Here is a 21,175-nt window from a genome sequence, read left to right as displayed (position 1 = left end):
CGGGGGGTTGGGTAAGTTGATTATGATAAAAATAAATATTTTGTTACTGCTGCCCTGACCCCGTGAGTTTTTTGTTGATTTTTTTTTTCTGTTTTCCTCTTAATGCCATTTTCTTGTGTTTTCAACTGTTCAGCTCAGGTTATTCTGAAAGCCGGCACTTTCGGCTCCTTTTGGACACTCGCACAAAAATTCCCACAACAGCTGCTACTGAAAAGGTAATCATCTAGATAATTGAATTTAGCAGCAGAGAATTGCTCCGAAATGAAGGAAATGTGTCGCAATCAAGATAAGGCGGAGAGAGCTTGGAAAGGAATAAAGAAAACCGGTCGCTCACAATGGAATGTTTTTCCCCCGCCGGTAAAAGTGGATAGTGTACGGTTGGGCAGCCACAGCTTACCTTCACAAAATCCACGCAGTTTCCGGGCATTTTACCCATCCTTGAGACCGCTGCTATGAGCCGCATCCTTTTCCATCGTAATTAAGGGGTACATCATCTTGAACTCTGTAGTTTCAAAGTTACCAGGAGTTTGTGAGCTTAATTCACGGAATGTGAAAATTAGCTTCGAGCTTGAAACGCTCCGTTAATTTTTGCAACCAAAAACTGTAGTCACTATCGCCTGCCGAAACTATTCCGGTGGAGTTTTGATGCATGAAACCAGCCGGAAAAATTGGTTATGTACGAGGGAACGGATTACATACGGATCAAAAATTCGTTGCAGCATGTAAAACTTATTGTGCCAGGTTGAGGTAGTTTTTGAAGCATAAGGTGTAAATTATGTTCAATTAAAAGTGCGAAAGAATTAAACATCGTAAAAGTTTACTCACCTGGAAGGACTTACCTCCTCACTTACTTGAAAGTTAATAAATTTACTTCCAAGGAGTGGATAGTAAAAACATTGGGAATTCTGCTAAGCTAGTGCAAGTGTATAATAATATCATATAATCAATCGGATAAAATTTAGTTTAATTAGAACAAAAAAAATTCATAATGCAACAAAACGAAAAAGATAACGAACGAAACGAAATGATAAAAGCTCACGAACGAAGGGCAAACTGTAGGGCGTGTACAACCCTCGGCCGTGGTCTCACGGTCACCGGCGAACGCTTGAAGCGAAGGATAACCAAACGATGACGTTACGTCAGCAGCCATTCGAGATTTTGGCCGACGGTGGTTGGACTTTCAAACATTTCCGCCCGAACGGTCGAAAGCACCGGCTGGCTGACATTCTAGGATCGATTTGCCATCCATTGATGGTCATTCCGCAGGCCAACGCTATTCCAAGACTGGACGATTCCAGCGTGAAGAACCCCAGCTGCACAACTGCGCGGTGGCTTTCGATTCACTGCACCGGACAGGGTACGTCAGAGGCATGCCGAACTCGACGTCGTGGGAAATTCATGTCAACTTTGGCATGCCAATGCCGTGTTCGTACAGCGTTCTCATCCCTTGGGGGAATGGAAATGCGCCTGTTTTACCCTTGCGTACCGACGTCGGGCACGTGTTGTTTGTAGCCCAATATCTTGGGCATCGATCGGGGAAGGACGACTCCGCTCGAAAGGGTCAGGTTGCTCCGGTGGGGCCGTAACCCGAGGGTGGAAATTCACGAACAATCAGTCGAACAAATACATCGGAGTGTTTTCGAAATTTAAATCAACAGGAAACGGCATCGTGCCCTCGAGAATCCTGCCGACACGTACGGCCATCCGTCGTTTGTGGTGTTTGTGTTTCGGCAGGGAAATGTTTTGCATCGGTAATCGGTATGCACGAGTGCCCGACATACCGGCCATTAGCAACTCAACGCGGCCGCACGAATGGGAAATGGGGAGAAAACTTTGAAAGGGGCCAGCAATCCGGACATTCCATTAGCGACCCAAGCAGTGCGATGTGTTTGTGTTTCGTCGGGGGGTGGGAAAGTGAAAATACAATATTCCTGAGTACGTTGCGCGCGCCGGCTGTATGTTTTCCTCGACGTTCGGAAAATCAGTAAACCGGCAAAAGGACGAGCGTTCATCAAAGCAAATGGTATTGATTCCGGAACATGCAAGGAAAACGCAAGGCATGGATGCTCGGCAATGCGAAGGAGGCCGCTTTTCAGCAATGTTGAGCATTTAACACTCCACCAGCGCAGTGTAGCTTCCCAACGGGCTAATCACATTATTGGATTCAGCTTGTTCCGAGGACTTTACAGAAAGACCAAAACGATAATGATTACAATCGACGTCGGATTGAGATCTCATCACGTCGTAAGATCGGAAGGTCGTCTCTCGTAATAGCTCGTTAGAAGCTTCCGACATTTGCGATGGTTTACGGAATGAACCACACAGATTATAACCCAACCAACCATTGATCGATCCCTACGCAAATGTTTTTTTGTTTAGCAGCATAGTATAAACAAGTGCCACAAACAATTGTAGAAGCGAGTACCGCTGCACAAGATTCCAAAGATTTCCTTTTCAAATTCCTTCACTTGGAATTTGTATACCAAGAGAAGCCTTTTTCAAACTTGAAAGACATTTAAGTTGCTTTATCTTTTTACTAATTGAAACAAGTGATGAAAGTCAATTAGCGTTCATTTAAAACTATTATAATGCTTAATAAGGACTGTAAAACAATAATAATCTAATTTGAATGATAGTTGAAAGGATGGAAAACTTAGGAAGAGAATTAGCGGGTCTTGGAGTTTTGTTAGGTTAAGGATGGTTATTCATTTGCGGGATTTCTGGACGTAATAAATTATTGTAGACCATGTCACTATTGAAAGAATTTTTCTAATAATGTTCATAATCTTGGGCTTAAAAATAGACTAAGCTTTTGATGTACACACATACCTTGTGCTGCTCTTACCTACCTACATTTTTTTCCTAGAGAGATCCTACGAACATTTTTTTGCATAATCATAACGAGCAGAAACGTTCTTCAACCATAAACTCGACAATATGCTTCTTAAAGGTTTAATTTTCAGGGAAAAAGATAGAAAAAGTGCTCTCCTTTATATTGTAAAGAAGATCATAACGATTTAAGACCCCAATCAACGTATTAAGCGCTCGCACCGTACGATGATGCATCGTTCGCATATGTTTGGAGTAGCTAACGTAAGAATTACCATCACCACCACCACCACCACTGGTGGGTGAGGTTGTTAGGATGATATTAGTATCAGAAGTACAGTTAATTCCTTAAATCTTGTTAGCAAAGCTGTTCGGGTCGGAGCAAATACCGCCTCGGTCTCTGGCAAACGCTGGAAAGAGGAATCCTTTTGCAAAAGCTCACATTGTTTGCCAGGCGGGGGAAAACCAGTGTCTGAGATATGGATCGATGTGTACAAGCGCACGCACAGTGCGCAACAAACATGGCACGACATAATCCTTTCTCCACGCTCCGTTCCTCCAGCCGGTGTCGCCTCTTGTGTTGCGTTCAAACATCAAACGGCCTGCCCTGGATGGCATGAGGTTCTTTCTCCCGGCTTCGGTTCGCTGGCACGATCGCTTATATCGTCGACTCGTAATCAAATTCATCAGCGCCGCACTCGGCACTCATTGTTGTAATTTATTTTGCCTCGCTTTAACCACCGTATACCGCGCGGGTGGGTAACTTCAAAGGGGTTTTTGTATACTCTTTCTACGCAACCGAAGGCAGGACAATCGTTCAACAATTCAGCCCTATTCGCCGGATTGCGCCACGCAGGAAGCAATGACACAATCTGTGTGTTTGCAGGACACACTCCACTGGGCGTCACTGATTTCCTTTTGGTCGATGGCGATGAATGCCGGCATTCGTATCACTTTCACTTCGGCTTCCAAGCTCCAATCCATTGTTTGGCTCGAATGATGATTTTTATATCCTTCGCTTTTCTGCCGGCCGGTCGATTTGTTGTTGTGTCTTCGGCACGCTGATGAGAGGGGTGAATGGATGAGAGTGGATGGTTTTTAGTGTCATTTTCCTCGCTTCATCACAGCCCCCTCCCCACACATACACACACACACATAGAGCCGCAGAGTGATCCGATTGACAGCTTTTTAAGCTAGGCCCTTTTCTTGTCCAATGTGTTTTTGTGCCTTTGCCTTTGCCAATTCTTTGCATGGCATCAATTTGCGCAAATGTTGCCGGTTTTTACTGGCGTCTTTACGGCGTACGCAGAAACAAAAAAATAAAAATTCCGGCAGCTACAGATCGTTTTGCCGCTGCCAAATAGACAATGAACGGAGAATCAGCCATTCCGCAGGCGGGGGGTTTAAATCCTTCCCACACCGGCAGCTGCCGCTGGAACTTCATTATCGGGCCGAGGCGAAAATTGAGACATAAACCATCGCGTGGTCGCGCGAGGGGGCGGGACTGCGGGTGGGGGAAAAGAAAATCGGGCTCGCTGAGAAGCCCACCATTTTGTTCATTCGATTTAAAAGAATGGGAAACAGATTAAATCGTAAACGGCAGCTGAGCAGTGAGGCGAGCGATATAAAAACAAAAAAGAGATATTTGCAGACCAAAAACGCAAGTAAACGATACTGTGAAATGGTAACGTCCGTGTGGCAGTAAAACAAGGCTTTTTGGGAAAAAGCGATCCTTGTCGAACGCGCCCCCTTCGCACCCTGCTCAACCTGCGTGTCGATAGATTTCTTTCCAAATGTGGTACCAACGCCGAACCAATGGATGCTTGGACTGCTCTGGAACAGTCCCGGGAATGTGATAACGGAGGAGAAAAGAAAAGGTGCGGAAAATATACGACCGTCGGAAAAAAGTTCAAAAAAATATATATAATAACAACCCACCCCAACCCCAAAAAGAAAAACGGAAAAACTTGTGGAACGAAGCAGACCCAGCATCGGGTGGGCAGAGAGATAACGAGCCAAGGAAATAAAACATCCGAGCATAAAACAGTATTTTTTATGTATATTTTGTTTCTTTTTTGTTTTTCTTCAATAAAAATTACCTTTGTTTTATAACCTATTTATAATTTGTGTTCAATTTTATCGTCTTCCCTCGATCGCTTTCGTACGCATCTCGCAATCCGTTTGTTTTTTGTTATCTTTTTCTACGTTTGCGTTTGTTTTTCTTCGCTCGCTTTTCTTCATTTTTCGATCTCCTAAGATTTTTCGCCGAACGACTTCGTCACTTTTTTAATAATACTTCCCCATCCTTCATCGCTTCGTGCCTCGGTTTGTTTTTTGTTTCATCTTAATATCGCTAATTTTACTTCCGCTCTGTGAGTTGAAGATTTTCATAACCTTTTTATTGAATCTTCTACGTTTCGCCCCCCACACCTTTCCACTTTACCAGCCACGTTCACCTTGTTGATTTATTTCTTTTATGTGAACATCCGATCCACTGAAGCATCGCTTCGAGGACCACCGTTCCTATTTTCATGCCCTCTCCGATTGGTTGCTGATTGCTAATTTCGAATTGCGTTTGATTGCGCGCCGGGCCGCTCACGTCTGGTTTTTATTTTCCCATTTTCCGCGTGCTTTTATTTTATTACCAAATATACTATTAACAGAGTGTCTTTTTGCCGCCGCGTTCGCTCGAGGATTATTTATCTTTTCACAGTTTTTGTTTGTTTGTTCGCGCTTTTCCCCTTCGGTTTGCGACTTTATCATCGCACCATCAAAACACGCCTGGCATTATCGTGATCGACAATTTGTTTTGATCTGCTTATCTAGCGGGTGTGGGAGCCGATCGGGCAACCGTTTTGCCCGTTTCGTCCGTTCCGTCCACAGGCTAGGAAGCCTCCGGCTCTCTGTACAGATTGATTAACCGACCGTGGCAAAGGGGCTGGGGATGCAATCGGGTAACAGTTTTGTTTTATTCGTTTCTACTTTCTGCGAGCACCTTTCTCTAACCCGAAATAAAATCCCTTCTCGTGTGCTGGAGGTCAATTGCTCATAATTCCTCACGGAAATAATAATAACTAGCTGGCAACGGGTGGCGGCAGGAGATGAGGACCGGGCGTTGACGAGCGCTAGAGTGGACGCTGCCGCAATCGCTGCCGAAAGGCCTAAATGGGCCGTAAGGTTGCTTTCGGAAATCATTACTTTCGAGGCCAGCATTGGACTCCGCAATGAACCATAAACGGGAGCGTGAGGGCGCGCGCGCGCGCGCATCGTATGAGTTTTATGCGTTCCGGTTCCGGTCGCATGGACCGCGCGAACGGTAGCTTCATGCCGTTCATGCTCGAAGCCGTAATCATTCACACGTAAACGCTGCCAATTTGGAAAACATTCCGTCGGTGGCTCGGGAGTGTTTTTGTCGGCTTCTGCCCCGAATGTGCGCGGCCCCCGGTTTCGGTTTCTTATGCTTTTATGCTGCCACATTTCGCGTTGGATTTTATTTCCCTCCCCAAAAAGCTCCCTGGAAACGCACAAATCAACAAGAAACCCAGCGTGCACTCAGCGCGGGCCATGTGTGTAGACAACCCTCGCAACGCTACACGTGGCCTTAATGCGCATCCTTTTTTTTTCTCCAATCCACCCACGGCACGGAACGGTTTCGGGCCCTTCCGTTCACGACGATACGTTACGGTTTTGCTTCATCGTTTTCTTGCTTTTCACCACCACTGGGCGCACTGTGTGGCAAATGTGGCATGTTTTATGCCCTCCGTCGTCGTGGACGTCGGGACTACATGCGAAAAGCAATCGGTATCTGCAGCTAACAACCGTCGTCGAAGCCATCGAAAGCCGAAGTCGGTGTCTGGTTCGCGTTCCGGTGTGTGTGTTGTGGCTTGCGTGGCGCTGCGAGCGATACAACTCCAGCTACAAGCGGAAAATAAGTGTTTTATGGCAATTGCCCATTTTGCGAGGTTCGTTGTCAGATGGAGGCGGTATGGAGGGAACATGTTTGAACGAATGTTTTCCATTTTGTAAACGGTCAAAGCAAATCGCTAAAAATAAAACAACAACCCAAAAAGGAATGTTTTGTTGTGAAATGTACTGGTTTTACTTTTTTAAACGATCGCTTCCAATTCATTTGTAATAAGAATGTGCAACAACTTAGTTTAAAACAATGGAGTGAAATCGAATTAAATTTGAGTTTGTTTCATTCGAGTAGTAAAACCTGAAATCAAATCACACCCTTAATGGAATAACACATTAAAGTCGATCGATATGAACCTTTGTTGCAATATAAAGTGAGTCGATCATATTATGAACATGATATATGTATGTTCCACAGAACAATCGCTCTTCAATCTCAAGCATCGAACACTCCACCCAATCATCAGTCAATGCAATTCCATGCCGAAACATTCCTGCCACGTTCGTCAACAGGCAGGCACTACCTTAACGATGGCTGACGTTTGCCTCGGAATTAGTGCCATAAATCAAATATAACCATGTCGTTAATTACTGGCAGCCGTACGTCGTTAACGTTGTTTCGTTGATGCAATTATGCCTTCGATCCCCACCATCCCCACGAAGGGTGGCAAAGTACATTGTTGTTTGCACCCGTATCGATCGATTCCCGGAAGCCTCCGAAGCAGTGATAGCGTTTTGGAATCAAAAATCCATTTCACGCATCTGTGTGGAGCGGTCGAAATTTCCCACTAGATAAAAACAAAACCGGGCCGATTTAAGTTGTTATCGTTGCAGCGGAGTGTAAACACCGGATGGAGCTTTTTCGTGGAAAGATATCCGTCAGGATAAGCGATCAAGCGATCGTTCAAGTGTGGCTAAATGCATTAAACTCATATTTGAGTGCACTCGAAGCAACATTAAATATAATATGTATTGACTATGCAAAGCCGTTCACGGGCACATGGTGTATATTTTACTGTGGCATATGTTTACCGATTAAATCACTCTCATTCCACATCACGTTCAAATGGGCTGAACAGCAATTTGCATTACGTTGCAAAAAGCGAATTATTTTCAAAACAAATTACTAATGGAAATAGCACAGCAGTGCCTCACGCTTTAATGGGAAACTATGTGATATGTTTTCCCCCTGTCGGCACGGTGCGTTTTAAAATAGTTATTATGAAACCAATAGAGGACCGCAGTAATTTCTCATACAGTATTCATCGTAACGCAAACAAAGCCGCATTGCAATGGGGTTTTTTTTTTCTCTCTTTTGAACATTTTATTCGCTCGTAGCGCCATTGACAACATTTTAATTTGCGTTGCAACATTAAAACACTATCCACTTGCAACCGTTCGCCTAATGTTCCCTCGTCCTAGCCAACATTTTCCGCAGGGCATGGGAGAAATGTATTGCAATGATCCTGATCAAACAATCATCACTCCTAATGCCACCCGATGCAGCTGCCTCCTTTGCCATTTCCCCCGTTTACCTTAACCCTCGTGCAGCTTCCAGCAACCACCACCAGCGTACCATGTTGTTGTGTTTGTTTGTTTTTTTTTCCCCCTTTTGTTTTCACTAGCGCCATTTATCGTTTATCAGGGAGAATTTTAAAACTAAAATAATTTAACGCGTATCACTTCGGGGCGCGCTGTGCAAAGTGAGCCGGGGAGAAAAGATTGGCCATTGTTGGGAACGCCATTACGGTCGGCTTCATTTTGATTTACTGGCATGGGCATGAGTTTTTCCTTTGTATCGACCTCATTCATTTTCCTCACGCACACACGCTCCAAAACGAGCTTTTCTGTTAACGTAGTTTTTTGTTTTGCTTTTTTGCAACCATTTTTGCACGGCACTCAGACATGTCCAAGCCATGGGTCCCGACCAATGTCCATTTTTCCCGGTCACCTCGTCGTATCCTTCGCCTCGCAGGAATCCAGCTTGTTGTCAATTACAGCCACGGTCGGGAGAAGTATGTGCACGTTTCATTATCCATTTACGCTCTGCCCCTTTCTGACGGCCTGCCATTTTCACCCCGTTCTATCCACACACACACAAACTCATGTACACACACATACACACTCATACTTTCGTGCACCACGTATCCACCGGATGGTTACATTCAATCAATCAAACCATTAGTGGGGTCTTTTCCGGTGCGTGCTCCATCGTTCCACAACAGTTTTGCACTTTCCCAAATTTTATTTCACACTATGTGTTTTCTCTTTATTTGTTTTTAAGGGAGGCCATTCGAGACTGATTAAATTTGGTGAAACTACTCTTGTGATTGAAAGTGTCGTGGGGCGAAATTACCAAACTTTAAGTTCGCCACAGTTTTGGTGTCCATTTGCGTTCGAGTGATGGAACACGGAGGTTCTGTTTGATTATTTCACAGAGGAAGAAAGGAAAGGATAATAAAACGTAGGCAAATATGTTTCACTATCGTGTTTTTGTGACGGAAATCAATGCTTTTCTTTTGCGATCGAATTGTGGCAGAAAGGTTAATAAGTTGTAGCCATCACTTTTTGAGCCTGATTTTGTTTGTTTGGTGACTTTTCACATGCAATTGTTTACTCCCCACTGACCATCTTTGATTTTTTCTGACCTAAGGTGGTTTTTCCTTATAGTGAAACGGCTCAATGTTTTTTTCTCTTGTGATGGGGAATTTTGAAAGGAAGCTTTCGGTTTAGGTTTGAAGTTCAAAAGGTGATAAAATTTGCCTAGTGCGGGATACTAACCGATACATCCATTGATTAAGTGCGTGAAAATGGTGTGTAGAAAAGAAAATCCTGTAGTCCACAGTGTATGGCACTTGAAACCGATAGACTGAGCGAACACAAAATTTGCGAGTTCAACGAGCATGCAAGGCATTGAAAAACACGAACAAGTTAGTCCTCACGGATCCACTAGAGAGGAAGGGTCCGGAAAATGTCTGGGAGCGAAAGAGCGAGAGGGGTAAGGGAGAGTAGACATTCTTTTCGTTTCGGTTTTTAGGAGGGAGGGGAGCGAGGGATTGGATTTTTCTTATTTTTTCTACAAATGTACATGAACGGAAGGCTCTCAATCATATAACCCTAAACAGCGTTCGCTAGCTCCTTAACCTACAGTCTGGGGTCCGTGCCGCGACTTACTCTTATAACGGTACGTCGTCCGACTCGAGCTGATGGTGTTGGTGGTGGTGGTTGTGGTGGTTGCTGCCGCCGCCACCGTTGCTGACGTGGTGATGCATTGGCGGATCGAGCGGCGGTGGTTTGGCCTTCTGTCAGATGTCGCTCGTCTCGTGGCTGTCCCCGACGTACCCCTCGTCGGGACTGTCGGCCAGCGGACCCGTCAGGTGCCTCAGCTTCACCGACTCGTGCTCCGCTTCCTCCTCCTCTTCGCGCTGCTCCGGGATGACGTCCTTATCCAGCTCGGATGTCTGCGCACCCACGGAACACTTCTTCAGCTGTTGTTGCTGCTGCTGCTGTTGCTGCTGGCCACTGCTGGATTGCGTCTGCTGGCTGACGCTGGAGGCCATCATGGGGGATGAAAGGAGTGCCCCGGGAGCTCCCCGAAGGCCGCTGTAGTCGGGTGGCGGTGCCGCCCCCACGGGAGATCCAACCGAAGGCGCCGACGTCATGATGGGAATGAGCTGCGGATGGAAGCCGGGCAGGAAGGTGGGCCACTGCTGGGGCGGCATGGAAGGAGACGGGCCGACGCAGAAGGCGGCCGCCGCCGTCGAGCTCATGTAGGCCACGGGTTGCACGTCCCCCTTGTAACCGTCCGGTGGCGATGGGAACTGCGCCTGCGAAGGGTCGGCACCCTGCGGATACCCTTCGGCCGTGTATCGAACGTCGGCTGGGCCGTACAGCTGGTACGCTTGCGCCTGGTGAGCCCGACTGATGAACTCAGCGTCGTTGGCGTAACGCACCTTGCCCGCACCGCCTGCTGCCGCCGCTTCGCGCTGTTTTTTGTGCGGCAACGTTCGGTAGTAGTTCACCGTGGGCCCGCTAGGTGTCGCTGTCGCCGCAGCCATCAGACCCAAGTCCACCGGGTAGCCATTTTGATCGAGAAAACACCCGGGGCTTAGGTGGATGTCGACTTGGTGTTGGTACGCAGCGAGCCCTTGTGCGTCTTTGCAGGTGAGTCCACCCCGTGGCAAGGTGGAAAGGGCAGATGCGACGAAACGGGGGCCCCGTAACGCCACCGGCGGGTAGTAGGCAGGGCCCGCGTTCTGCTGGAAGCTGGCCTCACTTCCACCGTCCTGTACGCTACTCTGCTCGTCCGAGTCTTTCTCTCCCAGATCGGAGTCGAGGGCTTCCGGTGGCCTCGGTCTACCCTTGTGCTGGCCACTCTCCGCGTCGTTGATCAAGTCCGGGTTCTGATCTTGGTAGCTCCGGGCCGACGGTGGACTGCAGAACTGTGCCATCGCTGTCATGTTGTTCAGCACTGCCTTATCCAGCCCGTTGGGATTCGTGTTGAGGTACAGCACGATGTCCTGCGGACTTCCACCGTCACCTAGCCCTAGTCCACCGTTCATCTTGGCCGCCGTTAGTGGTTCCCCGAGCTCGTTGGTGATCGAGGCACACTTCTGGTTCGGTGTGCATTGGCCCTCCGTTCGGCTGGCGCCCTTTTTGCCCGCCACCGTGGTGCGGCGCGACCGGGCACAGCGGCACACGATGACGCAGACGAGCAGGAACACGAGGAAACCAACGGCCGCACTCGCTCCCACTATCACCAGGAAGTACTCCTCGGAGAACGTGACCTGCTCGACGACCGGTTCCTCCTTCACGATCACGTGCAGCGTGTAGTTGGTTTGCACCCGTCCCGCCGAGTTCTCAGCGACGCACGAGTACGTCCCGTTGTCGTCCGGTGTGATGTTGTAGATGAACAACTCGCTGTGCTTCTCGCCGTCCACCTCGTCCACGTAGTAGTACAGGTGAAGGCTCGGCGCGAGCAAGCTGTCGTTGAGAAGGATCTGTCCCTGGAACAGCCAGGCTATGGATGGTTCGGGAGTTCCCGCTATCCGACAATCCAGTGAAATGTTGCGCCCCTCAGCTATTTCCCGGTACGACGTCTCCGGTGTAATGACGGGCATGCAGGCCAGGTCGTCCAAGGGAAGTGCCTTGATGGTTTCACCGGCAAGTCGCGCCGGACCAGCGCACTTGATCTCCTCGCGCTGCGGTACATTGAAGCTATTGAGCCAGGTGTGGATATCGGTGAGCTGGCAGTCACAGTGCCACCGATTGCCCTGCAGGTTGATACCGTGCAGCGACTCCGGGAGGACGTGCGCTCCCCGGATTGTCGCGATCCGGTTCCCATCCAACCGTAACCACTCGAGGTTGTCCATACCGATGAACGCCTCATCCTCGACCAGCTCCACCTGGCAGTTGCTCAGCTCGAGCGTGGTCAGGTAGGACAGCTGCTTGAAGGCGTTGGCCCGTATCGCCCGGATGCGGTTGCCACTCAGCGTGAGCCGCATCAGCGCCGAGTAGTCCTGGAACGTCTCCGACGGCACCTCCGTCAGTGCGTTCTCCGAGAGGTCCAGCTCGACCAGGTTCGTCAACCCCCGGAACGCTCGATCGTGGATCTTACTGATCTGGTTGCGAGCCAGGTAGATCTTCTGCAGGTTGATCAGCTCCATCTTCTTGAAGCGCTCGCTCGGCAGTATCATCAGGCTGTTGCTGGAGAAGTTAAGCACCTGCGTGCCCGGATCCATCCCATCCGGCAGGCGGTTCAAGAACCGACCCCCACACTCGACCGTCTGTTTGCCACCCTTCCACTTGCACACGCACACCTCCGCCGGGCATCCTTCCACCAGCCGCACCGCACTCCACCCTAGCAACAGGGCTAACAACACCGTCGCGTTCCACAGACGCGCCATGAACGCGCCCTTAGTAGAAAAAGGCCTACACCACTTAACACTTAACACACTACACGCTCACACACACACACACACACGCGCACACGGTGGGGGTTACTCCTCCGTCTCCGTCCCCGGATAAAGCTACTTCGCAAAGACTCCTCCCTATCTCTCTACCGAACTCAGCTATCTCGAACGGTCGGTTGCCAAGGAAACGCGTTGCACTGCACCGACCGGCGCCTCATAGTAGCGATAGGAACGACTGGTTGTCACTAGGGTCATGAACTGGCGCAAGATTTCACCCGATCCGATCATTTCCTCGCGCGCCCCACTTTCCCCGAACTACGCCGCACTCCCCGCTACGCTAGGGGTATCGCTTTTCCGCCTGAAACCATTTCCGATGGCACAATTTCTCATTATCACCAACAAACGCACACGCACGCACACTTTGCCCCGAACGATGGCACACCTTTCGGGTGGTGTGCATTGACAACAGCGTCACACTTCACGAAACGAACACTTACTTCCTCAGTTAATGGGCACCTGGCAGCTCGCATGACGCCATTTTTCATTCCCACCCGGGATGGAGGTTCTGGCTAGCGAATGGTTTTAATTTTCCACCGTTCCACCCAATCGCACACACCACTAGCGGCATTCGTCTACGGAACACTAGAGCCACCTTGGGAGAAGCTGCGAGAAGTTGATGAGACCGATCCTTCCGCCAGACTGATATTCACTCGGACGAACACTTTACGAGCCGGCTTCCTGCTAGCGCCCCGGGGAAGTGCTAACGATCTCCGCCCGGTGGAACGTGCCGGAGGAATGGGGCCCGTTCGTGTGGCGTGTCAAGAAGTCGTTGCAGCATATCCGGAAGCGGTGCAGCGATGAACGTTGAGCAATTGTTTCCCGGCCACCTTCGGGCCTCGAGAGCATTGGAGACTCGCTGTGGTTTTGCTGGCGTTTTTTTTCCCGTCCCTCACTTTAATGGCGAACCGGACCACTTGATGACCACTTTAGCGGCCACACTCCGAAACGGGGTCAGTTTGCGCCCCGTCCAGGCCTAGGGAGAGGGAGAGAGAGAGAAAAAAGAACGAGATATAAATAAATATTCCACAAATACAAACCGTGCCACAACACGGAACGCGAACGACGTCCGGGTTCTAGTTTTTCCCCCTCTCGCTGCGAGAAGAGCCATAAGAAAAACACAAACCCGGCCGGACGAATTAAACTAGCAATCCTTATTTCCACAGCTTTATCTGGCTAGCATTCCACCACGGAAGCGCAGCACCGAGAAACGACGCGACGGAATGGAGCTGTTTTCCAGGTCAGTGGAGTTGGTTTCCGTTTTTTTTTTCTTCCTCCGCGATGCTGACAAGTGCCAAGTCATCGGTGCTTCGGACGAACATTTCCACGAGCGAAACGCCGGTTGAAGTGTGAAAAAAAGTGATTTCGTTCTTTGCTCCGGAAAATCGAGGAAGAAAAAGCTACCCCAAATTTGATTAGTGGCGATATTAGTACCTTCTCTTAAAAGGCGTTTCTTCTTGCTCTGTTTTTTGTTCAGCAAATGGCTTCAAAAGTAGATGGGAATGTTTGGAAATATGTTCAAAGTAGGATTCATGAATGCTTTACACATCAGAAGAATGCCACACAATAATCAGTATTTCTATCAAGATGAGCACGCAACATAAATACTCGGCTGCATTGTACTTCGCAATCGTATCGAGGATGGATTAATGCAAACATTCGATACCGGGACAGGTCATCCACGGGTCGACTTACAGGTCGCAGGCTGCAATAAATTCCAACGCGATCGATTCACCTACCACCCACCCCACCCGTCTTCCACCCTCGACCACCGCCGCATGAACACAAGGAGCGATAAATTTTCGCATTCAATTCAGTTTCGCGAAAATTATTCACATTAGTTTCACTACATCGATAATAGGATTACGATCGCGCCACGCACAAAGGATGCTGCCCCGACGCAAATGCAAATGCAGCCGGATTCAATTAAAAAATGCATTAAATCGCAATGCGCCCGGCCCAATATCGTGCTTTGGTGCAATAGGGGTTGCGGTTTGGGTTTGCGTTTCAAGGAAGCGCCAGCGCAATTGCATCGTGTGTGTGTGTGTGTGTTTGGGTGCTTATGTTTGCATTACATTATTGGTGTGGTTATTTCTAACTTCGAGATATGCGAGATGTTTACGAACGCATTCCGTGGGTTTTGGTTCAAATAATGGTTAATTAGAAAGCGCCATGATTAATGGTTCAAAGGGGAACGCTTGGCATATTGGGGAAATTTTCGGAAATTATTTACTTTGATATGTGTTTTAAGTAACGGTAATTTTCAAACCAATAAAGGTGGTTAAGTTAAGATCTAAAATAAATTGTTTGGTGTTTGATTAATTGTATGTTAAACTCATGATATCGGCTAGAGATTGCTTGTTAAACCATAAGTAAATTGCAGGATAAATATTTATTTTCAAAAAAACACTACTAAGCCTCTGGCAGAACATTTTTCCCGATCAAACTTATGGCGGGTTCGATAATCCCGAAAGCAGTTTTCCGTTTCGTCTGTAGAGTAATTACTCTTCCTGGCCTGAATGAAGCCCGGAAAATGGGAGGCCGCGATAATTGAGTTAAATTTTATACAGATTCAAGTTTAATACAACACAGTTCATTAGTCACAATGTCGGCCATGCCCCGGTTCCCACTGCAGCACAACTCCGGCGCCCGTTCCGCCGGTCCATTCCTATGGGCGGTATACATCTGCGTGCCCTCCAGCCTTCGCCACCACAACCTGCCAGCTTCCGCATCGCATCGCTACATCTGGCCGGCTCTCTTTCTCGTCGTCGGCGCGATCGAATGCGAACGCCAGCGAGCCGGAACCCGGTGTTCGCCTTATCGCAAGTGTGCTGACTTAATCACGCAATCCCATTATCGACATTTGCATCTACCCGGCGCTGCTGGGCTGCGGGCCAACGCAAATTTGTGATGGTGTGTGAGTGTGAGTGTTTCAGCTCGCGCCTGGCATGTGGGTTCCACGGAATCTATTTTCCTATCGTTCCATCGAACCCGCCAACCCGTTCGGGCGGAGCCGGTTGTGGTGCGCTACGAGAATGATGTTGGCTTTCGCTCGGTAACGCTGGTGGAACCGTTTTTTTAACCCGGACGAACGGTGACCCAGTCCGGGTGGCTCGGCCCCGGTAGATTCTCGTTGATGCGATGATGATGAGATTTACGGGGTCATCCTGTTTGCAATGCGGCGCACGGAACGCCAGGAAAAAAACGCATCCCATGCGCCCGGGAAACTTGTCCCAAATCCAGTTGATTGTGGGGTGCGTTCTAACCGAACAGAAGTCCCGGGAATGCTAGAGGATCCAGGGCAGGTGTAGCTGTGCGGAGGTGTCGCTTCCGAGCATGCCCGGCATTACATTAAACATGTATGTTGGCTCGAAGGCTCCGCCGATGTCTCGACCGAAACACGGTTGCATTGTCAGGTAATCGATTCTCCTGGATCGGTTCCACGTGATGGTAAGTTGTGGTAAGTCCCGCTCCTTCATGTCAAGTGTTACGGGACTGTGAAGGGAAGTCGTTCAAAATATTCTGGCATAAAATTGATTCGTTAACGAGAAGTCTTCAACCACGTCTTTTTAACGTTACTTCAGAACTTACTTGTTGGGATCTCAATTTTTTTATGTATTTATGATACAATTGGTTAAAACGGTTACCATAGACCTTTATTTTACACTAGGACGAAAATTATTTGATTTTGCATCGATTGTTTGATTACAATATCACACAACAATAAAAGTTATCAAATTTACTATTCTATTTGCAAAAGTGTAAAAACAAACAACTGATTTTCGAAACATATTCGTGGAAATTAAACTTAATACTTATCTGTTTTTACACGGGGTACGTTTTTCGCGATGCCTTATAGCATGAGGAAAATTTACAGTCCGCTGGTCACCCTTTTTCCAAGAGTTTTATTCAAGATAACAAGAATTTAAACCTCATAATTCAGACCAATCCCATAAACATTGTCACTGCAAATGATGGCCTAAGGTATCACCTCATTGAACTTTAAGCATCTCTCAGCAGTTGGAAAGAACTTGCTACCTCTCCTACAGACCGTTGACGAATCGTAGCATCACTGGGGCAAAAAAGTGTCCTAAGGCGCGTCAAACTCGCTGCACAACCGACACCATGGTGTAGTAGCAGGATAAATAATTCTTCGTTACGTTGACACTCCATGGCCAGCGTTTCATCCGTGGTCCGCTGCACGGTGAGAAGTGCTTACCACCAGCCCGAGCGTAAGGATATCTCCGGTCTTGTGAAATCCGCTGCATTAGAGTCGCACTTGCGACCGGCATCGGTGGAGAAAAATATGAATACCTCTTCCCTTATTAATAGTGGGATAATCTTCTCGACAGGCAGACACAACCAGAGTGTGCACCGGATCTGGAGGATGCTTTCCACCTGCTTGCCCAGCGAACTAATGGCATGTGGAGACGAGAGAGAGAGAGAAAGAGAAGGGCTGGTGCGAATATAATTTTTAGGAAGGTGGCGTTGCAGCTGCATTCGTGAGGTATTTTATTCACCCATCTGTGTTCCGCTGTGAATGGGCGAGGAGTGTACGATGGAGCCATCGTGGGCTATGAATCACGTGAAAAATGTTTAGCATCATTCTGTGAAAGCTCTTTTTTCTAATAGCATTACCACCTCGTGCTTTCCAGCCAGCGAAAGTGGGATGACACAAGCGAAAAAGAAGGTTTGCAACCCACTGCACCGCGCAAATGGTGAGAATGAGGAAAATGGTGAGCTCTATTTGATGCTGAAGGCTTCATCTTTTAGCCAACGACCCACGATAAAGTGGGCATCAGGCACGGTCACAGCCAAACAGAATACACACACACACACGCTTAGGCAAAAGAGGAACAAAAAAGAGAGGACGAAAAAAGCGGAGCATGTGAATGGGGCAGAATAAAATGGAATAGACCGAATGGCAGTCTCGAGGACCTTTCATGTCGTCAAGGAAAATTGGAAAGCTGTGACAGGGGAAGGGCATGAGCAAGGGAGGGGGGGGGGGACGGAACAACGTAGCAAGAACGAAAAGGAGACTGATGTTCTCAACAGAGACGACAGAGTTTCACCATGACACAGACACTTGCGGACGAATCTGGTCCAATCGTGTTTGGCAACTGTTTCCATATCTTTTCGGGTGGGATAGACACACAAAAAAAAACCACCATTCCCTTCTGCCGGGTGGAGGGGGGAGAGATGGAAATGGACGGACGGGCATGGCCGCGTCGTCAGCGCCGTCGTTATCCGGGGAATGTCGTTGCCATGTGATTTTCCAACAGATTTCCATTTTTCTTGCCACGGGATTATGCTTCAGCATGTGGCACTCGGTACCGGTGGCGTGATTCATACTGATTTCCTGTCTGGTGTCTTCCCTTCCCCCTTCCCCCACCATCACGACCGGCGGACAAGTGTGTGCCTGTGTGTGAGTTTGAGAAGAAAGTGTGTGTACACCTTTGGCGAGGTGGAATATGCTTACATTAGCATACGGTGGCGGAATCTCAGATGGCGGATGTTTCTGTTTCAGCATGGAAATTCCGCGAACGATTTTCCCGGCGTCGAGCCAAGCGGCCGGCTTAGAGCGTTAGGAAGGATTGTTGAATAACATTGTCGGAATATTTCCACCGGTGGAAATTGCATGTTTTGCTTAACTTACGTTTTGATTTAGCAATCCTCCGCCGTTGGGAGGATAATTTGCACCAATTTCACGGACGATCCGATTTTCGTTTTCACTTGTTGGCTTAACGTCAAAGTGCGAAAGTGTCCCAGGAACACAACTTATGGAAATTGATTGATTTTCTTAGGAACTCAAAATGGGTTTAAAAAGTTTCTTTTATAAATAATCCTTAACAACTTAAACCATAAATCGCTAACAATCACTTAGCACTAAACATAAAACCAACACTGAAAAAGAGTTCACCTTTACCACAAGCGTCCGTCCCCTTTTACGATGATGGTCTCGAATGGAAAACTCATGTGCAACATCTTTCCCGCAAAAGCAAACGATGATAGAAGGTAACACAAGGCGTACCGATAAAATGGGATAGATAAATTTCATACTCCAGCGTTTGTGTGTGTATGTTTTTTTTCATGAATAAAACAATAATAGAGCAACGGCTCCGGGGTGACCAGGGGGGGGTGGTAAGGCGCCGCCGTCGTCCTTGGCGTCATTTGTTGCGGAAGTGAAAGCCCATAACGGTGAAATTGGAGACACTTTGAACGGCTCCGGGGTGACGGGGGATCTGTGGGTGGGCGAAGGAAAATGGGTGCTCCAGGTCGAGTACCTATTCTATGATGGCGAGGAAAATTCAGTGTCTCTCCGGTAGAAGGCCATTTTCGTACCTAGCTTCCTTGCATCCAGACGTTGGTCTTTTTGCTCGCTCCGTTCTTTGTGTTCGCCTGTCTTCGCCCTCGAAAAGGAAGCCCCGGGTTTTGTGCCGCCGCTTTTCCACGGAAAAACATTACGCCTAGTGCCGAAAATGGGCTGATTGGATGTCGATCAATATTGTGGGGTAGAGTGTTCATAAAAATTGCCGGCAAGAGGCGAGCGTCGGGAAAGCGCTGCGGCCGGAAAGTCGGAGTGAATCAGTACTAAAGTCTGCCTGTTTTGTTTTTGCTCCTTTTCGGTTACCGTTCGGGTTTTCGTCATTGATCCACACAGAGAAAATAAAGGATGACAGAACATCAGCCGCACGCCCACCACGAGCGCTGCATAATGGAGCCCTGTCTATTTACCGTGCATTACTTCACGTTTCGACAATTTGTATGGAAATTGTTATGTTATTGAGTTCTCGGCACCGGGAGAACGATGCTGTCGGCCACGGGGCGTTGCAGACACTCGACTAGACCATAGACGATACACACACACACACAGACAGACGTGAGACCGCACCCGGTGCCCGGTCGACTGCTGGCTGGAAAATGGATTTTCATGTCGTCGCAGAATGATCACTCGCTAGGATGGACTTCCGCATTCGAATGCAATTGGAGTTCCCAATTCACCTCAACCCGGTCGACGGGGCCAATAGTTTCCAGCGAGTCCGTTGTCTGGTGCTTTCTTGCTTTCTAGTTTGCTACCCGAACCCTCGCACGTTTCTTTTGCCATTGTTTCCTCCAGCCGTCCGGACCGTTTTACGGTGGTTATTGCTTCCGGGGGTTTCTTCGAGTTCGGACTGCGCCCTCCGGGTAGTGCGCATTGTGCAGCATATTTGTCTTTTCCCCCCATCTACCTGCATCCCCCCCTCGGTGCAAGGGATGGCATCTGGCTCAAAAGGATGACGCGCACGTTCCGTTTATTTTTCCAACATCCCGACCTTCCGATCAGCCGATGCGGATAAAATTTCGGGAACGGCACGGACTCTTCGCAATCATCATCGTCGTCGTCGTCGTCGTCGTTGGTGGCGTCGCAAATGGATCGATGAAAATTCGGTGCCAAAAATCCACCACCACGGGATGGCTCAATCTGCCGTCGGCGAACGGTTCGATCTCGCTGCGGAGGAAAAATCGTAGCGCCAGCCGGGTTATGTAATCTTTTCACAACGATAATCGGCCGGGTCTGATTGCTCCATGCCAAAATCCCGGTCCCGAATGTATGTCACCCAGCCGGTTTGTGTGTGTGTGTACAGCGGGTTTGGGAGATTTTCACGTTCCCTCTTTACCGTTGGCATCGATAACGAGCGCTTTTCGGGGGCCGCGGGAAAGTTTATTTTGCACTCTGGCATTATTATTTTTTCACTCCATAAAAATTATGCTGAAAGCATGCCGGGACCGCTCGAGAGCCAGACAGCTTTTCCGGCCAGTCAGTTGGCAGCCGTTATCTACCGCGAAGTGATCGGATTGCCATCGATTCCTTGCGCCGGCTGGGCTTTTGCGCAAATGCAGTGCTTGGGAAAAATGATAAGCTGTTGAGAGTTACGATGGCTTTGGAGCTGAGTTTCGTGTTTGCTGAAGGCTTGTGTTGTGTTTTTGGTACCGTTTTATCTTCTCCAGAATTGATCTTGTTGAAGCAAAGTGCGGTGATTCATTTTGAGAGGGTTTTAGTATCTTCATTACATAATCTGAGTAAATTTGAAACAAAGCAATGCATGGAATTCGAAAGCATTTGATTCGAAAAGTAAACTTAATAAAAACGCGATCCGTAACGTAATTTTTATCCTTCACAACTTTTAATAAGTAAGTGTGACAGAAATATTTCCAGTTCCACATTAACGGTGAATATTTTTATGAACTACCAAGTCATGGACGATAATAGACCCCGGGTTTATCGTTTGAATATCAACCCGCGGGGATGGAGCAAGTTAATTTGATACGATTGAAGAAGAAAAATAAAAGAAAATTAACACCGACCAATGGGCAAAGGAATCGGATAAACGACCCGCAATGCATTGTCCAATCATCATCGGCATTACCCGCGCCCAGCCCTGTCCTAGCTGTGTGCATCATTTTGTTTGCAAATGGTACCG

The 21,175-nt window shown here is 48.1% G+C and overlaps 1 protein-coding gene across 1 annotated transcript; it reads right to left on the bottom strand.

Moving 5' to 3' along the window:
* Nucleotides 1-10,004: 10,004 nt before the first annotated feature.
* Nucleotides 10,005-12,650, bottom strand: LOC131263642 (uncharacterized). Its single transcript, XM_058265873.1, has one exon. The coding sequence runs from the start codon at nt 12,648-12,650 to the stop codon at nt 10,050-10,052; it is 2,601 nt and encodes an 866-aa protein (XP_058121856.1). The 3' UTR covers nt 10,005-10,049.
* Nucleotides 12,651-21,175: the final 8,525 nt, after the last annotated feature.

The sequence above is a fragment of the Anopheles coustani genome, chromosome 2 (genome assembly GCF_943734705.1).
Source record: "Anopheles coustani chromosome 2, idAnoCousDA_361_x.2, whole genome shotgun sequence".
In the NCBI taxonomy this organism is placed as follows: Eukaryota; Metazoa; Arthropoda; class Insecta; order Diptera; family Culicidae; genus Anopheles; species Anopheles coustani.
The sequence above is the reverse complement of the archived record's forward strand: the minus strand, read 5'-3'. Positions and strand labels throughout refer to the sequence as shown.